The 26,918-nt window shown below is 36.6% G+C and overlaps 1 protein-coding gene and 1 pseudogene across 14 annotated transcripts in view; both read right to left on the reverse strand.

The window, feature by feature from the left end:
* Nucleotides 1-26,918, reverse strand: part of MCTP1 (multiple C2 and transmembrane domain containing 1) — a 541,550-nt gene that overhangs the window by 441,272 nt on the left and 73,360 nt on the right. Inside the window, exon 1 of one of the 14 annotated variants that reach the window (XM_060296023.1) lies at nucleotides 14,433-14,560. The exons of the other annotated variants lie outside the window; for them this stretch is intronic. Coding sequence (XP_060152006.1) covers nucleotides 14,433-14,462 — 30 coding nt within the window. The 5' untranslated portion in view covers nucleotides 14,463-14,560. Of the gene's footprint in view, nucleotides 1-14,432; nucleotides 14,561-26,918 lie in introns of those variants that run through there. 14 annotated transcript variants of the gene reach the window in all.
* Nucleotides 4,959-9,537, reverse strand: LOC115845257 (E3 ubiquitin-protein ligase RNF19B pseudogene; annotated as a pseudogene).

Here is a 26,918-nt window from a genome sequence, read left to right on the forward strand (position 1 = left end):
GGCCTTGAAGGGCAGGGTACACCAGCCAAGGAAATACAGAATGCGCATTATTTACAATAAGCCAAGACATGGAAACAACCTAGGTGTCCATCAATGGATGAACAGATAAAGAAAATGTTGCATGCATGCACGCACGCACACACACACACAAAGGAATATTATTCAGGCATGAAAAATAGAAGAAACCCTGCCTTTTGTAACAACATGGATGGATCCTGGGGGCATTATGCTAAGTGCTCAAGTCAGACAGAGAAAGACAAATACTGTATGATCTATCTCATATGTGGACTCTAAAAACTTCAAACTCATAGAAACAGAAAATAGAATGGTGGTTGCCAGGGGCTGAGGCAACCCCTCAAATCTCTCAAATAGGGAGATGTAGGTCAAAGGGTACAAACTTTCAGTTACAAGATTTATTCTGGGGATCCAATTACAGCATGGTAACTATAGTTAACGATACTGGTATACTTGAAAAATTCTGTAAGAGTAGAGCTTTAATGTCATCACCGTAACAACAACAAAATGGTAACTATGTAAGGTAAGGCTACGTTAACTAACCTTACTGTGGTACCCATTTTGCAATATATATATATGTGTATCAAATCAGCACACTGTAAACCTTAAAATTACACAATGTTACATGTCAATCATATCTCAATAAAACTGGGGAAAAACAAGAAAGCCTTGAAATCACTGAGAGATAAAGCCCCTTTTCTGTTACAGCATCTCTCCACACCACAGGGTGTGTGGGGAATAGGAACCCTAAAGCTTACACTTCGGTAATACTGTTGATGATGATGTAATTTACACAAGCTATAATTTGCATTTTTCCACATATGTGTAATTAGTGTTTAAGGTTTAAATAAACAAACTTGTTGGTTCAGAAAACACCTAACTTATCATGTCCTCCCAACTGTGCACTTCCAGAGAATCAACAAATAGACTGGGAGATTAAATGATATGGAAAATATTGATTGGTGGCTTTAATATCCATGCTTGGCAGGAGAGACATAATACACAAAGAGATTGAAGTATATTCCAGAGAACAGTAAGCTTAGAAGATGAAGCTATCAGCCTTTTATTAATGGCCTTCAACTGCCTCAATTTTGCTGTGTTTTAAAGCAGAGTGTGATTCTAACACAAGCATGCCAGCGGCACACTACAGCCTGGAAGGGAAATCTGGAAAGGATACAACCAGCTCTCCACCATTTATGTCTTCTGGAATTGCCACTGAATTTTGATGCCCAGACATTTAGAATCTCCAATTAGCCTACAGAGAAGTCAATTCTAAGAAATCATGTCATTAACTTAATTTAAAAAAAAAATTAAGACATGAGAAAAAGATGGCTGAGGTGCTGAATATAATGACAGAACTCAATTATTCTGGAGTCAGTTATCCAATTGAGAGAACCAGTTCTGCACTATCAAAAACAATACACCAAAATTGGTACAACCACTATGGAGAACAGTCTGGAGATTCCTTAAGAAATTAAAAATAGAGCTACCATATGATCCAGCAATCCCACTCCTGTGCATATATCCGGAGAAAAACATGGTTCGAAAGGAGACACGTACCCCAATGTTCATTGCACCACTGTTTACAATAGCCAAGACATGGAAGCAACCTAAATGTCCACTGACAGATAAATGGATAAAGATGTGGTACATATATACAATGGAATATTACTCAGCCATTAAAAAGAATGAAATAATGCCATTTGCAGCAACATGGATGGACATGGAGATTATCATACTAAGTGAAGTAAGTCAGACAGAGAAAAACAAATATCATATGATATGGTAACACAGGGAACTCTGCTCAGTATTATGTAACATCCTAAATGGGGAAAGAATTTGAAAAAGAATACACGTATATGTATAACTGATCACTTCGTTGTACACCTGAAACTAAAACAACATGGTTAATCAACTATGTATTGATTATATATTTATTTATGTATTTTTTTCCCACTAAACCTCTTCTTTTTAGACACATATTCCATAGACATTGATTTTTTAATCTCCTCCCGTGCAAAATTGGGAGCAAATCGACTTAAGTGTTAACTTTTGATATGAAACCCAGAAAAGAGGTGAGCTGTTGAAACCTGAAATACATGTCACTTACTAGCTGCCTGCTTCTCAGTTTCCTTACTGGAAAAACAGGGATAAAAATAATTCCTTCCCTATCAAGACCATTTGGAGAATCAATAAATGAATGAACACACCTAAGACATAAAGCATGTTTCATGTCTTAAGTACTATACAAATGCTATTTGATGTATATTTGAGAAGAAATTTGACAGAAGAGACTGATTTACTACACGGATAATTGGTAAAGTTTGAGAATTAACTCTTGTTTTGACAACATAAGCAACCAACAATAAAACTCCTCTGAGAGATTACAATTCTGAAACGTGCAAAACTCCAAGAGAAATTGAGAATTAACTTATATATTTGGTTTTATGGAGGATGATAATGGTGTGAACCAGCATGAATCAAATATAAGGGAAAGTCTTGCACGGTTAAACAACGTACAGCTAGTTATGAATTCTTACAACTTTATTACAAGTTATTTGATTCTGACGAACAAAGTACCTAATAGAAATAAATACAAATTGTTAAGTTCATGTTCTCTATTCTTTTCATTTTACTTGTCATAATGAAAACAAAATCTATTCATCATAATATACTAAAATATGCCAGGGTTCACATTAAAAACACTTGTGTTTAGACTAAAAGTTAATTTACACAGAATAAAGCTTTTTTTAAAGAAACTTTTATGTGCCCTTAGGTTTCAAACAGAAGGTTTAATAACGCTAATGAAAACACAAGAGTATAAGCCAATCTATATTTACATTACCTTCTATCACATATGAATCTGAAAGGAGGCTATTAATCTAGAAAGCCATCTGCCAGAGTCTTCATCGTTTCACCCAAAGAAGAAATCTGTTTTTCTTTTCTACCACTACACCTTCTTATTCATCCCATGCCTCTCAGTTATGAGTCTCTATGAGTTGCTTTCCTTTGTTTAATTTTTTCAAATATGTTACAAGTGCATTAGTATAGTGAGTAATCCATTTGTCTTCCCCTCCTATTGAATAAAGAAGAATTTCCTAGGCTAAGATTTTAGAGAGACCAGAGCTTTGGGAATCAAATTCCAAATAGCTATGTTAAAGATACAGGTTTTCATTCTCTAGACAAATTCCAAACTTTAAAATCAATTTCTTTTCATTCAACCTTACTTTCCAATTGTTGCGACAGCTAGTTACTATGAAAGTCAGAATCCTATCTATACGGCCAATATTCTAAAAATTAGATACACTCAAAATTTTCACTCTTTTCTCTATGGCAAAATTTTCCCTATCACCCATACCCTTCTGCTACCCAAAATTGTGTGCACAGAGAAAGTATGCCCAGGGAACGAAAAAACTTTTCACATTACCCTAAGCAAGGTAACTACAAATATAAATTTAGTAAAACAGACACATGTTTTGCGTTAGTCTTTTCCAATGTGTGATAAATCATGTATATAAAACCACATTTAAATATAATACATTAAGAATTTGACTTTTTCTTTCCTTTATGATACTGAGAATGTATAACTCAGACTACTTCCATTTTTTTCCTGGCTTCCAAGAAGCTAAAGGTCAAATAAATCAGCTGGTCATGACATAATTATATTAGCCTCTTTTTGAGCAAATCTATTTCCTTTTCTTTTCCAAGTTCTAGAGTATTGTCTAGTAGAAATTCATGAGTTTTATCATGCATATGTTATTTATCTTAACCTTTTCCAAATCTCTTTTAGGGAACTGGTAGGATACAACGAAAGTATAAATATGTATACAATACAATGAAAGTGTAAATATGTATACATATATCTGTATATGTACATGTAAAGATGTTACAATCAAGGGGGTAAGTTTTGATTTTAATAAAAAATTAACAGAAGTTGACATGCTTTTATACATCTTGAAAAATCATTTAAAACCATATACCATAAAATAAAGCAGATTTTATTTTAGCTTACATGTTTGCCATTATCAGGCTTCCTAGGATACTTAAAGGGTGTCAGAGGATTTAAGAACACAATGGCTGTTTGTGTCAACAGTGAAGCCAAAGTTTATAAAGGCCTATTATGGTTCCAGTGATATTTCCTTCCTATTTTTCCATATCAGCAGAGACATCTTGAGGGAATGCACTGCTATTTGCTGGTGAGATCTTCTGATAGTGAATAGGCTAGTGAATAGGCTAGGACTTCACTGGTGGCTCAGTGGTTAAGAATCTGCCCCCCCCAATGCAGGGGACACAGGTTCGATCCCTGGTCCACAAAGATCCCACAGGCCGCCGAGCAGCTAAGCCCGTGTGCCACAAGCCACAACTACTGAAGCCCGTGTGCCTAGAGCCCGGGATCTGCAACAAGAGAAGCCACTGCAATGAGAAGCCCCGGAGCAGCAACTAAGACACAAGGCAGCCAAAAATAAATAAATAAATAAATAAATTTATTCTAAAAAAAGTCGCTCACTTGCCGGGCGGGAGTACCTGCGCGCGCAAGGGGCAGCAGGGAATGGAAGCGGAGAACATGGGCAGGTAAGGTTTTTGTGGGGTTTTTTTTACGACAGAAATCTTTATTAAAATGTGTCCTTCAGTAATATCTTAGCATACATACAATATACACACATACATCTGTATACTCTTCGACACACTTCACGGATTGCCACCATCAGTTTAACCAACAAATTAAAACTAAAAAAGGGTGGGGGGCAAAGGGGATGCGGGGTGGAACTAAGGGCAAAGTTTCCATGTTTCATCTGGTAAGAAATTGCAAATTTCTCAGAATTCCCCTGGGGAAAGCCTGTGACCAGAGAATCTCTGAAATAAAATACGTAAATCCCTGCCCCCCAGAAAAGATTCCAAAAGATGCAGTTACAAGTGTGCTTCTCAGGAGCATTCATTCCACTTCATACTCTGGCTTCTGTATCTTCCGGCTTCAAGACACTGTCCCCTCAGCTGGGGCAGAGAGGTTCATAGGCGCACTTGGGCTCGGCGCACCTGAGGCTCTGGGTGTTGAGGGGCTGCGGCTTGGCAGCCGGGGGAGCCACGCTCATCTGAGGTGATGTCTGGCACATCGTCGGACTGCGTATAGGAGCTCTCCAGGTCACTGCGGATGCTCTGGGCTGGGCCAGGCTGGTGCCCCAAGGTCTGCTGGCCTGGCAGTCTTTCTGTTCACAGCTTTGGTGTCTGCAGGGGGGGGCTCCTCTTCACCGCTGCCACCGCCGCCACCATCACCACCATCACCGCCATCACCACCGCCTCCTTCTTCATTCTCTGCCATGTGCGCATGAACATGGAGTGAGTCCTCCATGCTGCTTCCACTCACCAGCTGATAGTGGCTTGGTTTGGCTTCACTGTCCCCTTGGATCTCCATATTGTTGTATTCCCTGTCCTGTGGGTTGTGGGAACTGATTATGGAACCGGCCAGAGCACGAGTACTTGCGTTGTCACTAACTGCACCAAGACTGGCTGTGTCTTTGGGGAAAATTTCCTTTAGGACATCGGCTCGGACTTCTAACCTGCTGTATTTTCCCTTGCCACTGGAAAGAATGTCACCACTCAGTGTGCCCCCTGAGAGGGCTGCAAAGCTGTTTTGCTGTATGGACCTTGCGTAACACTGAGTCCATCTGTAGGGCTTCCACTGGTGCTCAACATGCGAGTTAGACCTTCAATGCTACTTTCCCCAATGCTGGGATTCTTGAGGCCTCTAGTTTCTGGAGAAACTAGAATCTTTAGAATAAAGTATTATCAAATGTAAAGCATGTAACATCTCACCTGTCATTTAAGAGGATTTACCTTGAGTTTTCGAAGGAGAGTAGTCACTTTCCTCAAAACTTTAAAATGAGTTCTACCCGAATAAATGTTAGAGGGCAACAAAATTATGCTCTCCTAAACTTGATACGTTTTAAAAATCACGTCAAGCATGGTTAAAGTTAAATATCTGAAATATTTACAAGCAAATAAGTAACCATAGTCATTGATCAACAAATTAGAGGCAAACTTCATGTGCTTTTTATCATCTTCAAGGCTTTTATGAGTACATGAATCTAACCACACCTGCCTTATTTTCACCTGAAGATAACTCATTATTTTGTGAGTTCATAAGGCTATTATTAATATATCTTATATCTGCATAGCATGTTTCTGTTTACAAAGGATTTTCACTCATAGATGCCCTCGCTCAAGCCTCACCATTCTGGGAAAACAGATTATATTTACATTAAAAGCATTGGATGAAGTTAACAAATCGACCAAATACACAGAGTTAAATCAGGCTGATTAAGACTATAGGATTTAAATATTCTGAAAGCCTCGCAAACCCAAGACTATGTGCACTTTATCACCAAGATCACTGAAAAGCCTTTACGAAGTAATATTTATATGGAACATGTTCGCCATCCAATGTTCTCCAGGATAAACTATGAGCTGTTAACATGGACAAACACAGAAGGAGCATACAGGCAGAGAATAAAAGATGTGATAAATGTACATAACTTAAGAAAAAATTTTAGTCTTTTATCAGCTACAGCCCAGATACTTAGGAGTGCGTTTTCTTATTTCAGTTCAAGATAATAATAAGGTAGATTTTGTTGTTGTTGTTGTTGTTGTTTTTGTTTTTGTTTCTTGCGGTACCTGGGCCTCTCACTGTTGTGGTCTACTCCCATTGCGGAGCACAGGCTCCGGACGCGCAGGCTCAGCGGCCATGGCTCATGGGCCCAGCCGCTCCGCGGCATGTGGGATCCTCCCGGACGGGGGCACAAACCCGTGTCCCCTGCATCGGCAGGCGGACTGTCAACCGCTGCGCCACCAGGGAAGCCCAGTAGATTTTAATTTATATAAAATCTACCTAAGAACACTCTGAGGTAGGTAATATTATCATGCCCATTTTATTCATGGGGAAATTATGAAACAGATTAAAACATGTCACTTGAAATCACATACCTAATAAGTAGCCAAGGTGAGATTCAAACCCAGGCAGTCTGGCTCCCTACAAATTGCCTCACCCACTCCACTGCCTTGAGAAGTTATCTGTTACTGTGAACGGGAACTTGAAGCTGTATGAAGGAAAGGGGAGGGCAGGGGCTTATATTATGATCAGGTGGTACCCATAGGCATGATTTGAGGGAAAAACAAGTAAGACACCCTTTAAAATACTCACTTCACTGGCTTTCCATCATTAGAATTTCCTTCTTAGGATCTGTTATCAAAAATCTCCTATCTTATGAAGGTATTCAGGAATATGTACAATCACTATCCAATACCTTAGTTTTTAACCAATATCTTGGAGATAACAATGACTCTTACGGCACCTACATGAAAGAAAATAAAATTCCACGTTCAGGGTCATGCCTAAACCGGAACCCTCCAAGAGGAAAAAGCAACCAAAAGAGCCCGCTCCACGTTTGGGCCTCGGATCAGGGCAGGAGGTGAATGGCATGGAAAGGAACTTTCTGAACACATAAAATAGCACCCAGAGAAACTGAGATCTAGCCATGAGGGTGGTCATTGATCAAATGAGGCCAGATGGATGTAAGGGAAAAGGCAAGACTTCTAAGGCTTTCAAATTGGGGGCAGAGACCTTGGCAATAAGAAACTGTTGGAAAGCTTTCAGAGACAGTTCGAAATAGAAAGGCAGGTTGGTTCATTTGTCAGCAGCAGAAGTATGAGGTGGAGTCTGGCCAGAGCTTCGAGACCTTGAATCTCAAGACTGAGAGATGGCAGGCAATCAAAATACAGGGAGTGGCACCAAGAGTGTCCTTATTCACAGCACACCCTAGACTAATACAGTCCAGGGACTCGGAATGATCAACGGCAGAGAAGTTCTTGCTTATGACATTTCCAGGACACAGCGGCCTCACAGAATCTCAAGTTTTATCACAGAGACAACTTGACTGGAGATGACAATTTCGATATACAACATCTGCTTTCCTGTTACCACTACCCACAAGAGCTCAGAGGGGATGTGAAAATAAAAATTCACTCTTCTAAAAGAGATATTTCATATCTATTTCTAAAAGAATTAAAGAGAGAGACTATTGTGACAGAAGACAAGAGAAAATAGAAAGCAGGAGATATTTGGCAATGGTGGAGAGCACAGGAAATGGAGCTCCCTGGGCAGCATGCTTTTAGAAAGGGGTTCTGTTGGTGACCTGCATTTTTCTAAGAGGAAAGAGAGAATTAAAGGATGCACATAAAATCAGAGAAGGAAAGGAGGGAGGAGAAAGGGTTTCAGAAGCAGTACCAATTTGACAGGCAGACACTATAAAAGGTATAGGTTTGAATCCAGATGCCCTGTTAAAAGAGCACAGGGGCTGTCTGAAATAAACAACATGGTGAAGGGTAGGCAAAAAATGCCTAAGCTAAGAGGTAAATCATAATTCCTAGACCCAGATTTCAATGGTAGCATTATAGCTCTTGGTGCAAAGACTACTTTATACCTATAGAAACTAGAGTGATATATGAGTTAATTCCCAAAGGAGAATTAAAGATCTGGGAAGATGAGTATGCCAGCTAGGAGACCGCATTCTAAAAATGTTCATTTGTTTTCTTTAGATGTGATCCCTCACCTTTTTGAAATTGCTACCTTGGGCCAAACAGGAGACCACTGAGGTACTCAGGGTGCTTGTTCATTCCTGAATATTTTCATCATTATTAAGAGTAAGTGTCAAATTTTGAAGTGCCTGATAAAACATACATCTTGGAAACCTAAATATATTTTGCATTGAGATCCCTAAGTCTGTGCTAAATAAACGCAGAGAGATAAAGCTTATTCTAGATGAAAACGAAAGTAACTCATATCTATTCCTTTTATTAGAAAATAAGAGAGACTGGGAAATTTGAGTTAAATTTTTATAATACATTAGCCCTCTTTCACATAGTCTGAAGAGTTTTTCTTACTTAGTTCTTCTTAAACTATATTTCAACAATGACAATAATAATAACAGCAGTTATCATTTCATTGTTTATACTGTGCCATTACAGATAAGGAAACGGAAGCATCACTGTCTCAAGCAATTTCCCCAAGAATACACAGAGCTGGAAAGTGGCAGAGCTGAAGTTTGCACACGGATGTCTGAAGTTCAGATCCTTAACCACCTAAGCTCAGTGCTGCCAGCTGGGACTACAATAATGGACAATTCATGGTTCAGTCCTCAAGGAGTCCAATGACGAGTGAAGAGAGAGGGGGAAAAGAACAGATATAATCCATAAGAGTATGAAGGAGTTCTGTAAGAAACATAGACTTAGCACTAATAGTCTGAGTATGAACAGTGAAGGCGGGTATGTCTGCACTGGACCACAGAATGAGGAGCCAGGTGGAGAAGGGTTGGGAAGAGCTGGGGGCGGAAAGTATCCAGCCAGGAGAGCCAGTTACCTGCTGATTGAATTCAGTCTAAACATAAATGAAATGAATCACTGGATGGCATCACCAATGAGGAAGATTCTACTTTTAATGGTCACTTTTTCAAAACAGCCCAACGCCCCCATTACGTTCAGTTTTATTAAGCTTCCTTTTTATTCTGTTCAATTTTTTTAATTAAGAGTAAAACCAGAGGAACTTCAATAACGACCCTCAGATTGATGCTACTTTATTGATTACTGGCTTTGGGTTTGGGCAGCCCAGCTAACTGGGTGTCTGACCACTGTATATTTCAAAGCAGTTTTCTAAATTTCACTAGTAAGAAAATTATTAATTCAAATCCAAAGCTTCGCTTCAAATATATTGCTTTTCTTTCCCCCCCTCCTTATCTCCAGGGCTATGGTTTGTTACTGAGGAAATTAAACTGAGCAGGAACAAGTTGTTTTTCAAAGACCACTTTTAAGATTTAGTACTTTGCAATATCAGTAAGATGAGATCTACACAAATTAACTTAGCAATTTAGAAGTATCTAACAAAACATAAAAGGTGTATAACCTAAAACAGAGCAGTCTAACTACTCAGTGTTTACCTGATAGAAATGCCCACACAGGTGGGCACAATGAGGCACGCACAGGGAGGTTCAATGCAGTGTACCTAGTGGTAAGAGCAAAAGCTGGATGCAACATAAATGATCATCTACCAGGCAATAGTTAAATAGGGATTCTGGATAGCAGTTAGAAGCAACGAGGTAAATCTTTATGGACTAACACAGTAAGATCTCTAAGACATGTTAATGAAAACAATCAAGTTGTGGAATATGTACAGTATAGACACTAATTATGTAGAAACATCACACACTCACACCCACTCATGTATGTATTTATGTAGCGACCTCTTTCTCGATCTATATGTAATGTACATTTATACATACACATGCATACATATATACATATATATATTTAATGCATAGTGACTGGGGTTGAGGGAAGTACTCAAGAGACTTTGTCCCCATTTATTTACTTAATTGCTATAAAAACAATATCTATGTTACTTGTAGAGTTAGAAATAAAATAGAAAGTTTTAAAATTTTTTAAATAAATTAAAAACTAAATATACTTTCAATTTATCATAAATTAATCTACTGCATTCCATTTTTAACCAACTTATTAAAGTTAAATAACCTGTAATTCTTAGAGATTTTCCCCCTCTTGAAAAAAAACAGATCAGACTTTTGCATTTTGCAGACTTGTATGTCCCAGGCTCGTGTCCTGATAGAAATTCAGTTTTATGGGTGTCCAAGCATGGTTGGGAACTCAGGGAGCAGCACATGCTCTCTTCCTTTACTCAGCACCACAAAATGGGTGTTTAATAAATATAAAAGAACAAAGGAATGAACCAACCAATAGATAAATGACAACATCGGTAAATATTATACTCATGTTTCCTAGCATTGGTCAGGATTGAAAACCCGGCAATTTTCAGAGAGGAATTACAGAATATTCAAGGAAAAACTAAAATCTCTTTTATTCTAAGCTACACTGTTATATTGATCTTGTTAATGATGCTAAGTATTGATCTCCAGAAGCAAATTAAGACTCATGTCATAGACTTTCATCCCTCTCCAGCCCTGGACATTAAGTCGTTAATTTTCCTGTCAGGTTTTTTTTTTTTTAATCCAAGTAGTACTTAATTATCATAAAATGACTTTTTAGGGATAGCTTCTAAACCCTCGTTAGCCATTAAGTATAAATAATTTTTTTAATTCAACCACTGTTTCAATTTAATTATTTTGGTTTAAAAAAACTATTGCACCCTTCATTGGACTTACTGTATACTTTTTGCTACTCAAAGTATGGTTCTAGGACTAGCAACATCAGCTTATCATGAAAGTTCTTTAGCAACAGACAATCTCAGATATCACCCAAGACCTACTGAATCAAAATCTGTTTTTAATAAGATTCTTCAGTGGTTCATATACACATTAAAGTTGGAGAAGCACTGCCATATACTACTCTTTTGTTATTATTGAAATTAACTTTTTAAATTATAGAGATAACACATGTATATGTTTTTTAAAGTATTAAAGGACCCTACAACCAAAAGCAAAGACAATACAAGAAAACTACAGACCAATATCTCTCATGAACATAGCCACCAAAGTCCTTAACAAAAATATTAGAAACAGAATTAAAGAACATATTTTTAAAAAGAATTATACACCATGACTGCTATGGTCTAATTGTTTACACCGCCTCAAAATTCACATGTTGGAATCCTAATGCCCAATGTGATGCTGGTAGGAGGTGGGACCTTTGGGTGCTTAGGTCATGAGGGTGAAGCCCTCGTGAATGGGATTATTGTTCTCGTAAAAGAGATCCCACAGAGCTCCCTAGCTCCTTCACCATTTTAAGATACAATGCGAAGTCTGCAACCAGAAAGAGGGCCCTCACCTGACCATGGCACCCCAATGTCAAACTTCCAGCCTCCAGAACTGTGAGAAATAAATTTCTACTGTTGATAGGCTTCCCAGTGTGTGATATTTCATATGGCAGCCTGAACAAACTAAGACAACAGCCAAGGTATACGAAGTTGGTTCAGCATTCAAAAATGGATTAATATAATCCTTCATATCAACAGAACTTTTTAAAATCACATGATCATATCAATAGACACAGAAAAAGCATTTGACAAAATCCAACAATATTCCTGATAAAAATCCTCAGTAAACCAGAAAGAGAGGGGAAGTTTCTCAACTTGATTATAAAAAACCTATAAAAACTTACAGCTAATATCCTACTTAATGGTGAGAAACTCAAAGTTTTCCCACTAAGATGAGGTACAAGGCAAGGATGCTCCCTCTTACCACTCCTTTTCAACAGCATGCTGCAAGTCCTTATTAATGCAATGAGACAAGGAGATAAAAGTTATGCAAACTGGGAAGGAAGAAATAAAACTATCTTTGTTTTGCAAATGACATGATTATCTATGCAAAAAAAGCCAAAAGAATCATTTTTTTTTTTAATTCCTAGAACTAATAAGCAATTACAGCAAGGTTGCAGGATACAAGATTAATATACAAATGTCAATTGCGTTCCTATTTACTAATGATGAATAAGTGTAATTTGCAATTAAAAACACAGTACCATTTATATTAACACCCTCCAAAATAAAATACTAAGGTATAAATCTCACAAAATAGGTGTAAGATCTATATGAGGAAAACTACAAGACTCTGATGAATAAAATCAAAGAAGAACTAAATAAATGGAGAAATATTCCATGTTCATGGATAGGAAGACTCAATATTATCAAAATGTCAGTTCTTCCCAACTTCAGCTATAAATTCAATGCAGTTCCAATCACAATCCCAGCAAGTTATTTTGTGGATATTAACAAACTGATGCTGAAGTTTATATGAAGAGGCAAAAGACCTGGGAATAGCCAACACAATATTGAAGGAAAAGAATGAAGTTGGAAGACTGATGCTACTCAACTTCAAGACTTACTATAAAGCTACAGTAATCAATATAGTGTGATGTTGGTGAAAGAATAGACAAATAGATCAATGGAAGAGAATAGAGAACCCAGAAATAGAACCATATATATATACAGCCAACTGATCTTTGACAAAGGAGCAAAGGCCATGTAATGGACTGTTGGGAAAATTAATAGTCTTGTTCAGGCTTCAGAGGCAACGATAGGCCTTTGACTAAACGAAGACCCTGAAAGAAGCTACATACTGAACTGCTGGACTATGTGCAGGTCAGCAGAAATGGTGCTAGCAAGTCTTGGGAACCAACAGATAAGGAAGGGAGTAAGTCACGGAACTTCCTGGGCCTTGGGAATCTGGCCAGTTCCCGGGATCAGTGAACACCTCGAGACTTATGACTAAAGTATCAAAGCATTTATGATAATAGCCAGAGCTGCATATTTGCACGTAAGCTGATGATTATGAGCTCGCAGCTTGGCGTTAAAAACAGGACTCCTCTGGGTGACACTCTGAAGTCTCACCCGTGGGGTGGACACACTGTCCAGGACCTTCCAATTGGGATTCCAGATTGCTGTTCCAGGGACTTCCCAGCATTGTTTGGATCTGCATGTAGGTGTTTCCCCAACTGGTGATGTATGTACATTTATTTCTCTATCTGTATATATACATATTACTTGTCCTTATATTGTAACTTACTACTTATATAATAAATTTCCTTAATTCTTGCTCATTAAAGTGTGGAGTGGTTATTTTGCTGGTGAATACTCTGAACCTGAAGCTGAAAGTAAGTCTTTCAGCAAAACATGGACAAAGATAGTCTTTTCAACAAACGATGCTGGAACAACTGGACATCCACATGCAAAAAAAAATTAATCTAGACACAGACTTTACATCCTTCATAAAAATTAACTCAAAATGGATTATAGACCTAAATGTAAAATGCAAAACTCTAAAACTCCTGGAAGATAACAAAGGAAAAACCTGGATAACCTTGGGTATGGTGATGACTTTTTAGGTAAAATACCAAAGATACAATTCATGAAAGAAATAATTGATAAGCCGGCTTTCGTTAAAATTTAAAACTTCTGCTCTTTAAAAAACAATGTCAAGACAATAAGAAGACAAGCCACAGACTGGGAGAAAATATTTGCAAAAAAGATATCTGATAAAGACTATTATCCAAAATATATAAAGAACTCTTAAAACTCAACAATAAAGCACACAATATTTTTAAATGGGCCAAAGACCTTAACAGACTCCTCACCAAAGAAGATATACAGATGGAAAATAAGCAAATAAAGGAAATGCAAATTAAAACAACAATCAGATACCAGATACATCTATTAGAATGACCAAAATCTGGAACACTGACAATACCAAGTTCTGGCAAGGATGTAGAGTAACAGAAATTTTTATCCATTGCTGGTGGGAATGCAAAAACAATACAGCCACTTTGGAAGACAGTTCGGCAGTTTCTTACAAAACCAAACACTCCTACCATATGATCCAACAATCATGATCCTTGATACTTACCCAAAGAGGTGAAAACTTAAGTCCACACATAAACTTGTACACAGATGTTTACAGCAGCTTTATTCATAACAGCCAGAACACTGAAGCAACCAAGGTGCCCTTCAGTAGATGAACTGATAAATAAACTGTGGCACATCCAGACAATGGATGGGTAGAGGCTGGAAGACAATGGAATGTTATTTCATTAAAATATTATTTAGTGATAAAATTATATGAGCTATCAAGCCATGAAAAGACATGAAGGAACTTTAAATGCGTGCTATTAACTGAAAGAAGTCAATCTGAAAAGGCTACAAACTGTATGATTCCAACTATTTGATATTCCAGAAAAGGCAAAACTATGGAGATAGTAAGTGGTTGCCAGGGGTTGGGAGAGATGAATACGTGGAGCACAGAGGATTTTTAGGGCCATGAAAATACTCTGTATATTATAATGGTGGATGTATGTCATTATGCATATGTCCAAATCCATAGAACGTACACCACCAAGCATGAACCCTACCATAAACTATGGACTTTGAGAGATTATGATGTGTCAGTATAGGTTTGTCAAGCTTAACAAATGTAACCACGCTGGTGGGGGATGTTGACGATGGAGGAGGCTATGCATAGGTGGGGTAGGGAATACAGGTATGCCCCGCTTTTCCAAAGTCCACTTTATGGCTTTTATGAGAGACCTACATTAGTACATGTTTTCATTAACTGAAAGAAACCCAAAGAGGACTTTTGCTTTTACCAAAAAAGGCAAAAAGCAAAATTAGCACTCAGCCTTTGTTCTGCAGTGAGGTGTTACAAAGGCAGCTCGCACCCTGAGCAGCGAAAGTGGCACCTCCAAGCTCCTTCCCTGGGAACTACTCAGCATCTCAACATCAAGCCATCATAGCTTTGAACTGTGTCTGTACTTTATCTTGATTTATTTTGTGCATCCATCCAAAAAGATGTGTCTTAAGGTAATTGCTTCTTTGCTTTAGGACACTTCAGTTTAGAAAGGGTTTTATGGGAACACTCTACTTCCAGATAGTGGGGGAAACCTGATATGGAAAATCTCTGTACCTTCCACTCAAATTTGCTGTGAACTTAAAACTGTTCTTAAAAAAAAAAGTACAAAAGGACATAAAATGAAAATGAAGAGTGTTTCTCCCCACCACCTACTCCAGTTTCAATGCCCAAAAACTGTGAATACAAAGTTTCTTTATTACCGTTTTTTCCTAATTTTTCAGATAGTTGGTTGAAGATATTGCTATTTTGTGTTCTAGCACCTGGAATTAGGATGAAAAATCTGATTCATATTTCTAACATTGCTTTGTAGGTAACCCATTTGTTTTCACTGGAAACTTTTCAGATTTTCTCTTATCCTTGGAGGGATGGGATTCCCCCTAGAAAGTATCCAAATTATTTTCTCCTAGAACTTTTTTTTTTCATTTATCTTACTTGACATACTTACCAGACTTTTTCAATATTAAGAAATAACCTTTCTTAAGCCTGAAGAAATTTTCTTCTACTATGTCTTTGATTATTTCCTGTGTTTCACTGCCCACTTTCTCTGCTTTGGAATCCTGAGCTAATATTCAGTTAGCATCAATTCTGACTGGATAGCCTCCATTTGATCAGTCTATGCCTATGCCATATCAGTGGTTAAATATCTTGAATGGTACCTCCAACTAGATTTATTCCTTGGGTCCTTAAAGACTTTCACTCTCATATTTTCCAGTTCTGTGGTATGTTTCTGTAATGGACTGAACTGTGGCCCCCAAAAGATATGTCCATCTCAAACCTCAGAATATAACCTTATTTGGCAAAAGGGTCTTTGAAGATGTAATTAAAGTAAGGATCTCTAGATGGGACCAACCTGGATTAGGGTGAGCCCTAAATCCAACGGCAAATCCTTAGAAGAGGAGAGAAATAGATACACTGGCACACAAGAGAAGGCCATGTGAAGATGGAGAGCCAGAGATTGAAATGATGGATCTACAAGTCAGGGAACACCGAGGACTGCCAGCAGTCACCAGAAGCTAAGAGAGAAACATGGAACAGATTCTCCCTCAGAGCCTCCAGAAGAAACCAGCCCTGCTGATACCTTGATTTTGTACTTCTGGCCTCCAGAACTGTGAGAATATAATCCTGTTATTTTAGCACCATGTTTGTGGTAATTTGTTAAGGCAGTCCTAAGAAATTAATAGTTTCCTTCACTTTATCTTCCAGATTCTTACTTTATTTTCAACTACAAGCATCTCATGATTTAGCCAACTCAAACTTTATTACAATTTATTATTATATATTTAACTTCCCAGATTATTTTAATTTTGATTGCTTATTTTCTCATATCATGTTTATATTAATTTATGGATGCAAAAAAGTTAGAATCTTCCTGAAGATATTAATTTAAAAACTTTAATTTCTATTTTGTTCTTTTTTTGGTCTAGAATCATCTCTCCTGGTTCATCTTTCATTTTGCTGGGTTTTCTCAAGTATCTGGTATATTTTACATCCATTTATGTTTATGAATCACAGACTACACTTGTTGGTATAAATAATAGGCTTACATTTCTTCTATGGTTTTATAAGTCCGTTTTCCCAGCTTGTCTCCCCTTTGTGTGCGTGCATGTCTGACATGTGCATATATGTTAGGGCAAAGGGAAGCTGACACATGTACTGAGGCTGCTAACTTCAACTAGAAGTCTGTATCAACTACTTCACATTAAATTCTTTTAATTTCTCTAATAAAATAAATTCCTGCAGAATAGGGATTTGTTTTTATTTAATTTTCCTATAGAAATTATTATAAATGAACATTTTAAAATTAATTGTATAAATTAATTGGTGAGTTAGTAAGTAAATAAGTGAGTGAAAGAAATCCAGCAAAGTAAGTTAAAAGCTAACCTGCTCAAGTGAAGGCAAAACTCAATGCTTTCACTATTTGAAAAGAAAAGTGGCAGAAGTGAATTGTGACTTAATATACATGTAAGTAAAAAGCATTAATCTTCAGTTTTCAATTAATATGCCACTTTAATGAAAAATTCATTTCACTGGATCAGATAGCTCACAATGTCTTTTCTATTGCAGAATATTCAATATTTATCATTTTAGAACTTGTATCTTCAGGACACATTTTATTAGATTTTTGCAAATGCATGGATTACTAACTATACAGACAGATGTGCATCAGTTTGTACTTTGAAAATGATTACTACCTATGCAGAGAGATGTGCATCAGTTTTTACTTTGAAAATGTACTTTGAAAATGTATTATGCAAATTCACCATCCAAGTTTTGTGCCTGAAAATCAGTCCCTCGGCAGGTTAAATGGAATGATCTGTGAGGGCTCTGATCTGAGTGCCTTGAATTAATAATTGGATATTTTCCAAATTGAAAAACATTTTTAAAAGTGACTCAAAGTCAATTTCTTCCATTCCTTTATGACTTATAACCCTAAAGCCAGAAGTGGAAAGAGGGAAAGGATCAGCTTTGTTGACTGGAGACATTTAAGCTGGTCTTAGAGGATATGAGGGTATTCACCAGATATGAGAGAAAAGAAAGGGCACTCCAGGCAGAGGAAGCAAAGAAACCCTCAAATAACTAGGATTAAAACATCTTCACCATGATAAAGGACATCTATGAAAAACCCACAGCCAGCATCATACTTAATGGTGAAAGTCTGCATATTTTCCCCTAAGATTAGGAACAAGCAAGAATGTCTTCTTCACTTCTATTCAACATTGCACTGGAGATTCTTTCCAGAACAATTAACAAGAAAATAAAAAGCATCCAGATTGGAAAGGAAGAAGTAGAACAATCTCAATTTGCAGATGACATGATCTTAAACATACAAAATCCAAAGGAACTCACTACAAAACTATTAGGAATAATAAGTTTAGCAAGGTTCCAGGATATAAAATTAATACATAAAAAAAACAATTGTATATAGAGTAGCAATGAGCAAACTGAAAATGAACTTAATAAAACAATTCCATTTACAATAGCATCAAAAACAATTTTAAAACTTAGGAATAAAATTACAAAATAAGTGCAAAATTATATTCTGAAAACTATACAACATTCTCAAAAGAAATTAAGAAGACCTAAATAAATGAAAAGATATTATTCATGGATCAGAAGGCTTAATATTGTTAAAATGGCAACTCTCCCCAAATTTATCTATAGATTCAATGCCATTTCTATCAGAATCCCAGTTAGCATCTTTGCAACATTTGGTAAGATAATCCTAAAATTAATATGGAAATCCAAAGAAATCAGAATATCCAAAACAATTTTGAAAAAGAAGAAACTTGTGGGACTCACACTTCCTAATTTCAAAACTTTTCTACATAGACACAGTAATCAAGACAGTGTGATACTATTATGAGGGTAGAAATAAAGATGAATGGAACAGAGTTGAGACTCCGGAAATAAACCCTCACAATTATGGTCAGTTAATTTTTGACAAGGGTGCCAAGAAAATTTAAAGGGGAAAAAATAGTCTATTCATTAAGTGGTGCTGGGACAACTAGATATCCACATACAAAAGAATGATATTTTACCCCTACCTCACAAAATTATACAAAAATTAAGTTGAAGTGTATCAAATTCCTAAATGCAAGAGGTAAACCATAAAACTCCTAGAAGAAAACATAGGTGTAAATCTTCATGATCTCATATTAGGAACAGTTTCTTAGATATAACATTAAAAGCATAAGCAACAAAAGAAAAAATAATTGTACTTCATCAAATTTTAAATCATTTTGTGTTTCAAAAGATACCATCGAGAAAGTGGAAAGATAACCCATAGAACAGGAAAAACATTCACAAATCATATGTTTGATATGGAACTTGTGTCTAGAATACATTAAAAAACTCTTACAACTCAATAATAAAAACTAAATAATAAAAAGACAAGTGTGCCAATTAAAAACAGGTCAAGGATCTGAACAGACATTTCTCTAAAGAAGATATACAAATGGCCAATAAGCACATGAAAAGATGCTCAACATCATATCCAACAGGGAAATGCAAATCAAAGCCACAAGTAAATACCATTTCACACCACCAAGACTGCTATAATCAAGAAGACAGATGATACCAAGTGTTGGCAATGATGTGAGAAATTGGAATCCATATATTACCGGTGGGAATGCAAAATAGTGCATCAACTTTGGATAACAGTCAGGGAACTCCTTGAAAGTTTAAACACAGAGTTACCATATGACCCAGCAATTCCACTTCTAGTTATATACCCAAGAGAAATGAAAACGTAAGTACAAATAAACACAAATGTTCACAGAATCATTATTCATAAGAGCCAAAAAGTGAAAAACCCATTCATTAATAAATCAATAAATAAAATGTGGTATATCCATATATGAGAATATTACTTGGCAATAAAAATAAGGTACTGATACATGCTAAAACATGGATGAACCTTGAAAGTGTTATGCTAAGTGAAAGAAACTAGAAACAAAACACTACATATTGTATCATTCCATTTGTACAAAATGTTCAGAACAGGAAAATCTATACTGACGGAATGTGGATTAGTGGTTGCCTAGGACTCAGGAGATTAGAAGGAAATGGAGACTTAGCGGTAAGGGATATGGAATTTATTTGTGTGTGGGGGGGTGATGAAAATATTCCCAAATTGTGATGACAGCTGGACAACTCTACGAGTATACTAAAACCATTGAATTATACATTTAAAATGGGTGAATTTTATCGTATATGCATTATATCTCAATGAAGCTGTTTTAAGAAAAAAAAAAAACTTTAAAGAATCCCTAACCACTCAGAGTCATGGAATTTCAGAGATAAAAGGACATTTACAGCCTTTATTTTATAGATTTTTTTTAAAAGACAACTGGAGAGTTTTGTATTAGATCACAGAACTTGAAGAGTATCTACACCAGCCGCATAGCACAGAGAGATCAGCTAGGTGGTTTGTAACCACCTAGAGGGGTGGGATAGGGAGGGTGGGAGGGAGGGAGGGAGACGCAAGAGGGAAGAGATATGGGAACATATGTATATGTATAACTGATTCATTTTGTTATAAAGCAGAAACTAACACACCATTGTAAAGCAATTATACTCCAATTAAAGATGTTAAAGAAATTGAATTATTTCATGTATTAAATGTTGATATATATATATGATTTCAGAAATCGGTTTATCAATATTACTTTTACCATAACTCATGAGCTTGATTGCCCCACAAGGACATCCCACTAATTCTCATGTATAATATGACCAAAGTGGAATTTTTTTATTTTCCCCATTGTCTTCCAATATTCCCAACTTTAGCTAATAGCGTCAGCATTTTCCAAGTTACTAAGTCAAAATATTGACGGGAAAATTTTTTACTCCTTTCTTTCTCCCTTTTCCCCTTCCCAGGTCAATCAGCCATCAAACCCCAGCCATATTATTCAGAAATCCATTCTCACTGTGATCTTCTCATTGTAGTCTATTGTCTCTGAACTACCGGTAGCCTGCCAAGAAATATCTCCATGTGCCAGGCCCCTCCTTTCCTCCCTCTGTCTCCTTCTCACCTACATCCTTCCTACTGTCATCAGTTACTGTCCTTAAAGATAACTCTTCTACTCAAAAGCCTTCAGAGAATCCCCATAATTCACAGAATGAAGTCCAGATTCCTCAGCACAGCCTTCAACCCCTTCCATTGTCTGGTCTAAATTTACTCTTTAAGGCTCCACCTAAAAAATGGATTATTTGACATTTCCAAACATACCTAAGACTCATCAATCTTTAACTATGTTTTAACTCATGTTAGGCCACCTCACTGCCAACCCTGGAGTGTTCCCACCCCCGTCCTAATTATCTTTCAAGTCCCTGTTTAAACATTACTCCTCTAGGAACCTCTTTTTAATATCATCTCTACTCCAAAGTCTCAGTCAAAATTAATGCTATCTTTCTTAATAATTCTATTTCATTTTACCTCTCTTATCCATTTTATACATACTTACTCATACTATTGATACAGTCAAAAAAATAGGCATTTCCCCTGCTAAATTACAACCTCCCATTTTTTTTATTACACACAGCTCTTAGCATATAAATGCTGCACAAATGTTTATTGAATTGTGGCATCACCACATTTAACTTAAAAGATAAAAAGTATTATACTGACAGGTAGTATATAATATTATACAACATAAAATTGACTCTGACAAAAAAAAAAGTGTACTTTTTACCTTTCTTGCCAGATACAATGCCTAGTGTAGTACAAGTTATAAGGAAGTAAACATATTTAACAGAAATTCTTAAGGTTATATTACGGTTAATAAAACAAACAATAAAATTGTTTCATCTCTTTCTTTTTTTTATTACAGCACACACATACAAAAAGATGTAGCCATCTTTGTTCTATTTTTAGATCCTCATATAATCAGAATGAAGTCTATAAGGAGTACACAAGGGTGAGGGAGTAGCTTGAGGGGGTAAAAGAAAACCAGTATGATGCTGTTTCTATTTAAAGATCCTAACCATGACCCTCAGCTCTGATCAGCAGTATGACTTAGAAGCTCGACTCTGGCTGCTCAATTTCCCTCAGTGACTTGCAACTTCTGTGTACTGAGGGCTATTTTCTAGTCCTGCCACAGACCCTATATATGTGAGTTTAAATTCTTCTATTTTTGCCACTTTGATGCTGCAAAATACTAAGGATTTTTCCAAAGAATAAAATGAGGTCAGAAAAAAATAGCTGTGCTAAGCTAATTTCTCCCTTTGCCAAAAGAGCTCAAGACAATATATTCACAGTGGATGAAAATGAGAGAGCATAAAATATCAAACAGGAACATCCTGTCCTGTAAATGCTTGACTCTCCAACGTAAATAAATTCAGTTTATACCAGTTTGGAGAGAGGAAGGACTAACTGCCATTAGTTTGAGGCCACTTGGAGAATCAAAATCCTCTGTTATATCAAATGATATTATAAAGTATTACCACATAAAAAGTGAAAAAACTCTTTGTGTTACTTTTCTCATTAAGAAATCAAGTTTATGAATTTCTGAGATATCACTGGCATTAATTCCATAAATTTCCTTTGAATCAATGACCACTTCAATTATCTCTACTAATAACTCACCACCAGAGAAAAATTAACTCTCCAAGGAAGTAATTTACATTAGATTATCTATTGTACATTTCACAGCAGAGTTTTCTTTGAATTACATGGAGTTCATTGGCTTGGGATTACCTTTAGAGTTTCTGTCAGAGAAATAATATGTTATTCATCTATTTGTCCACTTTCCAAATAACATATAACATAAACATATAACAATAACATATAATAACAAACTGCATTGTTATATAGTAATTTTCTCATGTGTAATAATTTTTAATCTTCACATGGAAAACCAACATCACTTTCCTATTAAAAATAAATCTAAATACCTATCCTTATCTGTTATAAATTTCTCTCAAGGCAAAGCAAATAGCTAGAATATCTGCTCTCTAATAAAAAAATAGATTTTCTTGGGTACATAATTAATTCTCTCAACAAAACGCATTAAGTTTTTGGGGGGGTTATTTCAGAACACTTAAAACTAAAGAAAATAAAAATGATAAAATAGAGTGAAAATAATGAGCTAACATTGGTAAAATTTTACTTCATATATTACTTCTAAGGGAGATAATTATCACACAATAATTTATGTCTAGTAAATTACAATAAATTTTAATAAAATACCTGAAACTCTCCAATAAAGTTCTTTCAAGTTTTAAAAGCATAACTTAATTCAATGAGTAATGCGATTTATCTGTTATCTCTAAGAAAAAAGATTTATAATAATATAGACTAAAGATGAAAGCTGATCTCTCCCAAGAGAAGATAACTGTCCCCTGTTCTCAAAGCAAACAGACTAAACAACTAATTCCTATAATCAAATAACTCATTCACATTACATGCAAAGGGACATCACACATATCTTTTAATACAAAGTTCGAACCCCTATGGCATAAAACTAATTATCAACAGCTCATCCCTCTAGGTTGCAGAAAACAGACTGGATGCATGTATAAAATACTGGAACTACAACCTGAGAACCACCTGTAATATAAAATTGATGATTCTTGTAAAGTCACCAAATGTGATGCTTGCTAGTGTTCGCTAGCAAAATAATTTTCAAGTAGTCAGCTTTCCAGACATTCATTCTCTCTCTGCCTCTCTTTTGAAAAAAAATACTTGGAAAACAAAAAATAAATTCAGTATAAACAATCAAAAATAAATGTACCCAGACACGGGAAATGACAACTTCTCTACATGTTATTTCTATGTCCTTCTAACGGATATTCCTTTTCTGATTCCACAGTCACCTGAGTGAATTTTCACTGACAAGTTGACAGTTTACACTAATTAGACTACCATGGACCACTTCACTACGCAGAGTTTTCCCAGGACAGTTGGTGGATTGGTCAGAGGTTGGACATGAAGTGCCTAAAGCAAAGCCTGGTTTGTAGCAGCTGCTCAATGCACAATGATTCATCATCCCTCATTAGCAAAACAAGCAGAGGACAGTTGGGGGAGGGGAAATAAAAGGGTTTTGTGAGTAAAGAGGATTTCTTCCTGTTTCTTGAATTCCCATCTACTCAATACATCTCATGCCTTCACACATGCCCCATCTCCCTGAGCTGTGGCCTCCAGAAGCTCTTTGCCCAGTCCAAGGGTAGCCCTAGGTCCTTTCCTTATCCTGCCTCATTTCTTTTTTCCTCCCCCAAAATAAAGCTCCACTAATGTGTTAAGGGGTAAAACACTGGAGGTTTGCATCCACTCACCCTACTCTTTATAACCTTACCTTTCCAAGGCCTCTGACTCAGACACAGGTACAGGTTAGCATAGACAACATACAAGCCCTCCAAAGGAATATCTTCTAAATTAATCAGAAATCAAAACAAGTCCTTTCCTTCTAAACATCTTTATTCCTACTAGAGAGGACTTCCATAAGACGAAAACAAACCAAATAAAATTATATGACTGATGCTTCTGACACGTGCTATGGTCTGCCAACCTTCATTCTTCGTCTCAGGCAGCTGCTTAAACAGAGCGGTGGTAGCTATACCTTTGCTTGTAATCAGTGCTTGCTTTGCAGCATCCCTGGATTCACTTTGATGAACCACTTAAGGTCAAGTTTGGCCCATTAGGTAATTCTCATCCAACAGATCAAGGGGATGAATGTAATGTCTGTGGTAAGACCAAAAGTGTCACAGTAGGGACCATGGATTTGTGGTCTTTTTATTAACCACACTTCTGAATGGCCCCTGTAGAAGCTTCTGATTTTCCCAATAAAAATGTGGAAAATCCACTTATATCCTTCCTATCCTATGTTATTAGAAGTTCCATCACTGAATGAATTGTGATAATTAACTGGACTAATACATAAATAATAGTAGATTAAGACAATCTGCATTAACTTCAGAGATGACACGGACTTTCATTTTTAAAAAGACTTCACTATCAACCCTACAATTTTCAAAAATGAGTAATGATGCTCACCATGCAAGAATAAGATGGTTGGAATATGGCTGCACCAATTCTTATGCTGTCATTTAAAAAGATATAATGTATTAAGAGTGCCTCCCTTTTTAATGCAATCTCATCCCTCCAATAGGGATATATAGGAATATTATTCAAATATATTTCTGTCCTTGTTAGGCATAACTGAAAACAAGAAAGAGAAACCTATACATACCAGTCTAAGAAAATTTACTGAAGGGACACTGTAGGTATTATGGAAGGAAAGGTGACATCAAGCCAAACCTGAGAAATGGAAAATTTGATGTCTTCGGAATGATGATGCCTTACCCTGTACTTTTCACCATGCAAAACAGCTTCCTCTGATTATTCAGGGATTATGGCCTCCCCTCCCCTTCACCACTTAGATCTGGTTGTCAGTGACCCCATTTCCACAAGAGCAAACATATTTGGCTCAAATCATCAGCTGTGAATGAGCTTCCTCTGACTCTATGAAAAAAAGACATGTCTGGAGGAACCAACATGACAGCTTAGGCCTGACCCACCAGCAGGAGCTATGGGCCATTCCCAGGAGTGTTGGTGAGTAGGGCATAATTCAATGTAATTTGATTCTGCAAACATACGAGTACTTCCTATGTTCTAGGAAGGCGATGAAATGTAAATAACCTTAAAAACTTAGAAAATTCAAGGTAGCTGCAAAGAAGGTGGGCCATAGAAATGAAGAATACATATTAAATAGCTATTGACAGAGGCTACATTTAGACAGGAGTTTCTTTTTCAGATCTTAAGGATTAGAGCTTCCCTTGGACTATAATTTGGATTGCTTCATGCTTCTCCATAATGCTATACAACAATCAGATCTGAGTATCTGACTTAGTTCTCCCCATCCATTCTACTTTTTAAAGAAATAGCTATAAGATTTTCCAAATACCTCAGCTCAAGCATGTCTAATTTCCTAATACTTCCTTTGCCCATAACCATAATCACACTCATACGTATTATAATCATTTCCATCTTGGGGCTTTTATCCCTTCTTTCCTTCTGCTTAGAATTTCCACCCCCTTTGCTTCTCCAAATTATAGTTAAACTTCAAGACTCATCTTTAAGTCTCACCTCCTCCACGAGACCCTCCCTGATCAATCCAATTGACTGATATCTTAGTTCTCATTTGTTAAATATCATGTAAATGGAAATACAGAAAAATGAATAGATCTGAGAATTCTGTGAGGTAACATTAATGATGAAGATTTGTAACAGACTAACTTCCTACCCTTTCCATCTTCCTTCCTAAGAGAATAGCAATTTGGGGAGTGGAGGACAGTAATGTTCTCATATAGAAAACAATAACCATCTTCTCTGGTAGAGAGAGGATACTATGAAAAATACAATTCTGGGCAAGGAGATATAAGTTGATTGAGCAGTTCATCAAAAATGGAGTAAAATCATGTTGGCTTAGTTTTTGCTCTCCCTTTTCTTCTGCCTGGAATATGGATGTGATGTTGGAGATGGAGCAGCTACCTTGTAACCACAAGAAGACCACAAAGAAAAGGGCAAAAAATTCAGGACATAGACTCTGAAATCCTTGAGCTGGCAAAACCACCTACCTCCACATTAAATTTTTTAAAGGTTTAAGCCACTGTTATATTTGGGGTGGGGGGGAAGAGGGGACAGTTTCTGTTATATGGAGAAAGCCCTTCTTACTTATATCCCTGTTGGAATAGAGTAGGCCTAAGTCAGCACAAACTACCTGGGTCTTTCCCTAAGTTAGTGGAGCTATTTGAATGTTCTTTCTATTTATTTATTTTCAGAGTTATTTTATTAGAGAGTTGAGAAAGGGCAACTCGGATGCTAGTTAATTTCTCCACCATCAGACTTGTGCTTAAATAGGGTTTCTACCTCAGAATTCAAAGTCAAAGCTCAGGAGTGGTCTTATATACCCTTCCAGGAATATCAGCTATCACAAAAAAAAGTAGAAAGCAAGGCTTCAAGTCCAAGGCAATGGAACAGAGTCTTTG

This window comes from Globicephala melas, chromosome 3 (assembly GCF_963455315.2).
Source record: "Globicephala melas chromosome 3, mGloMel1.2, whole genome shotgun sequence".
Lineage (NCBI taxonomy): Eukaryota > Metazoa > Chordata > Mammalia > Artiodactyla > Delphinidae > Globicephala > Globicephala melas.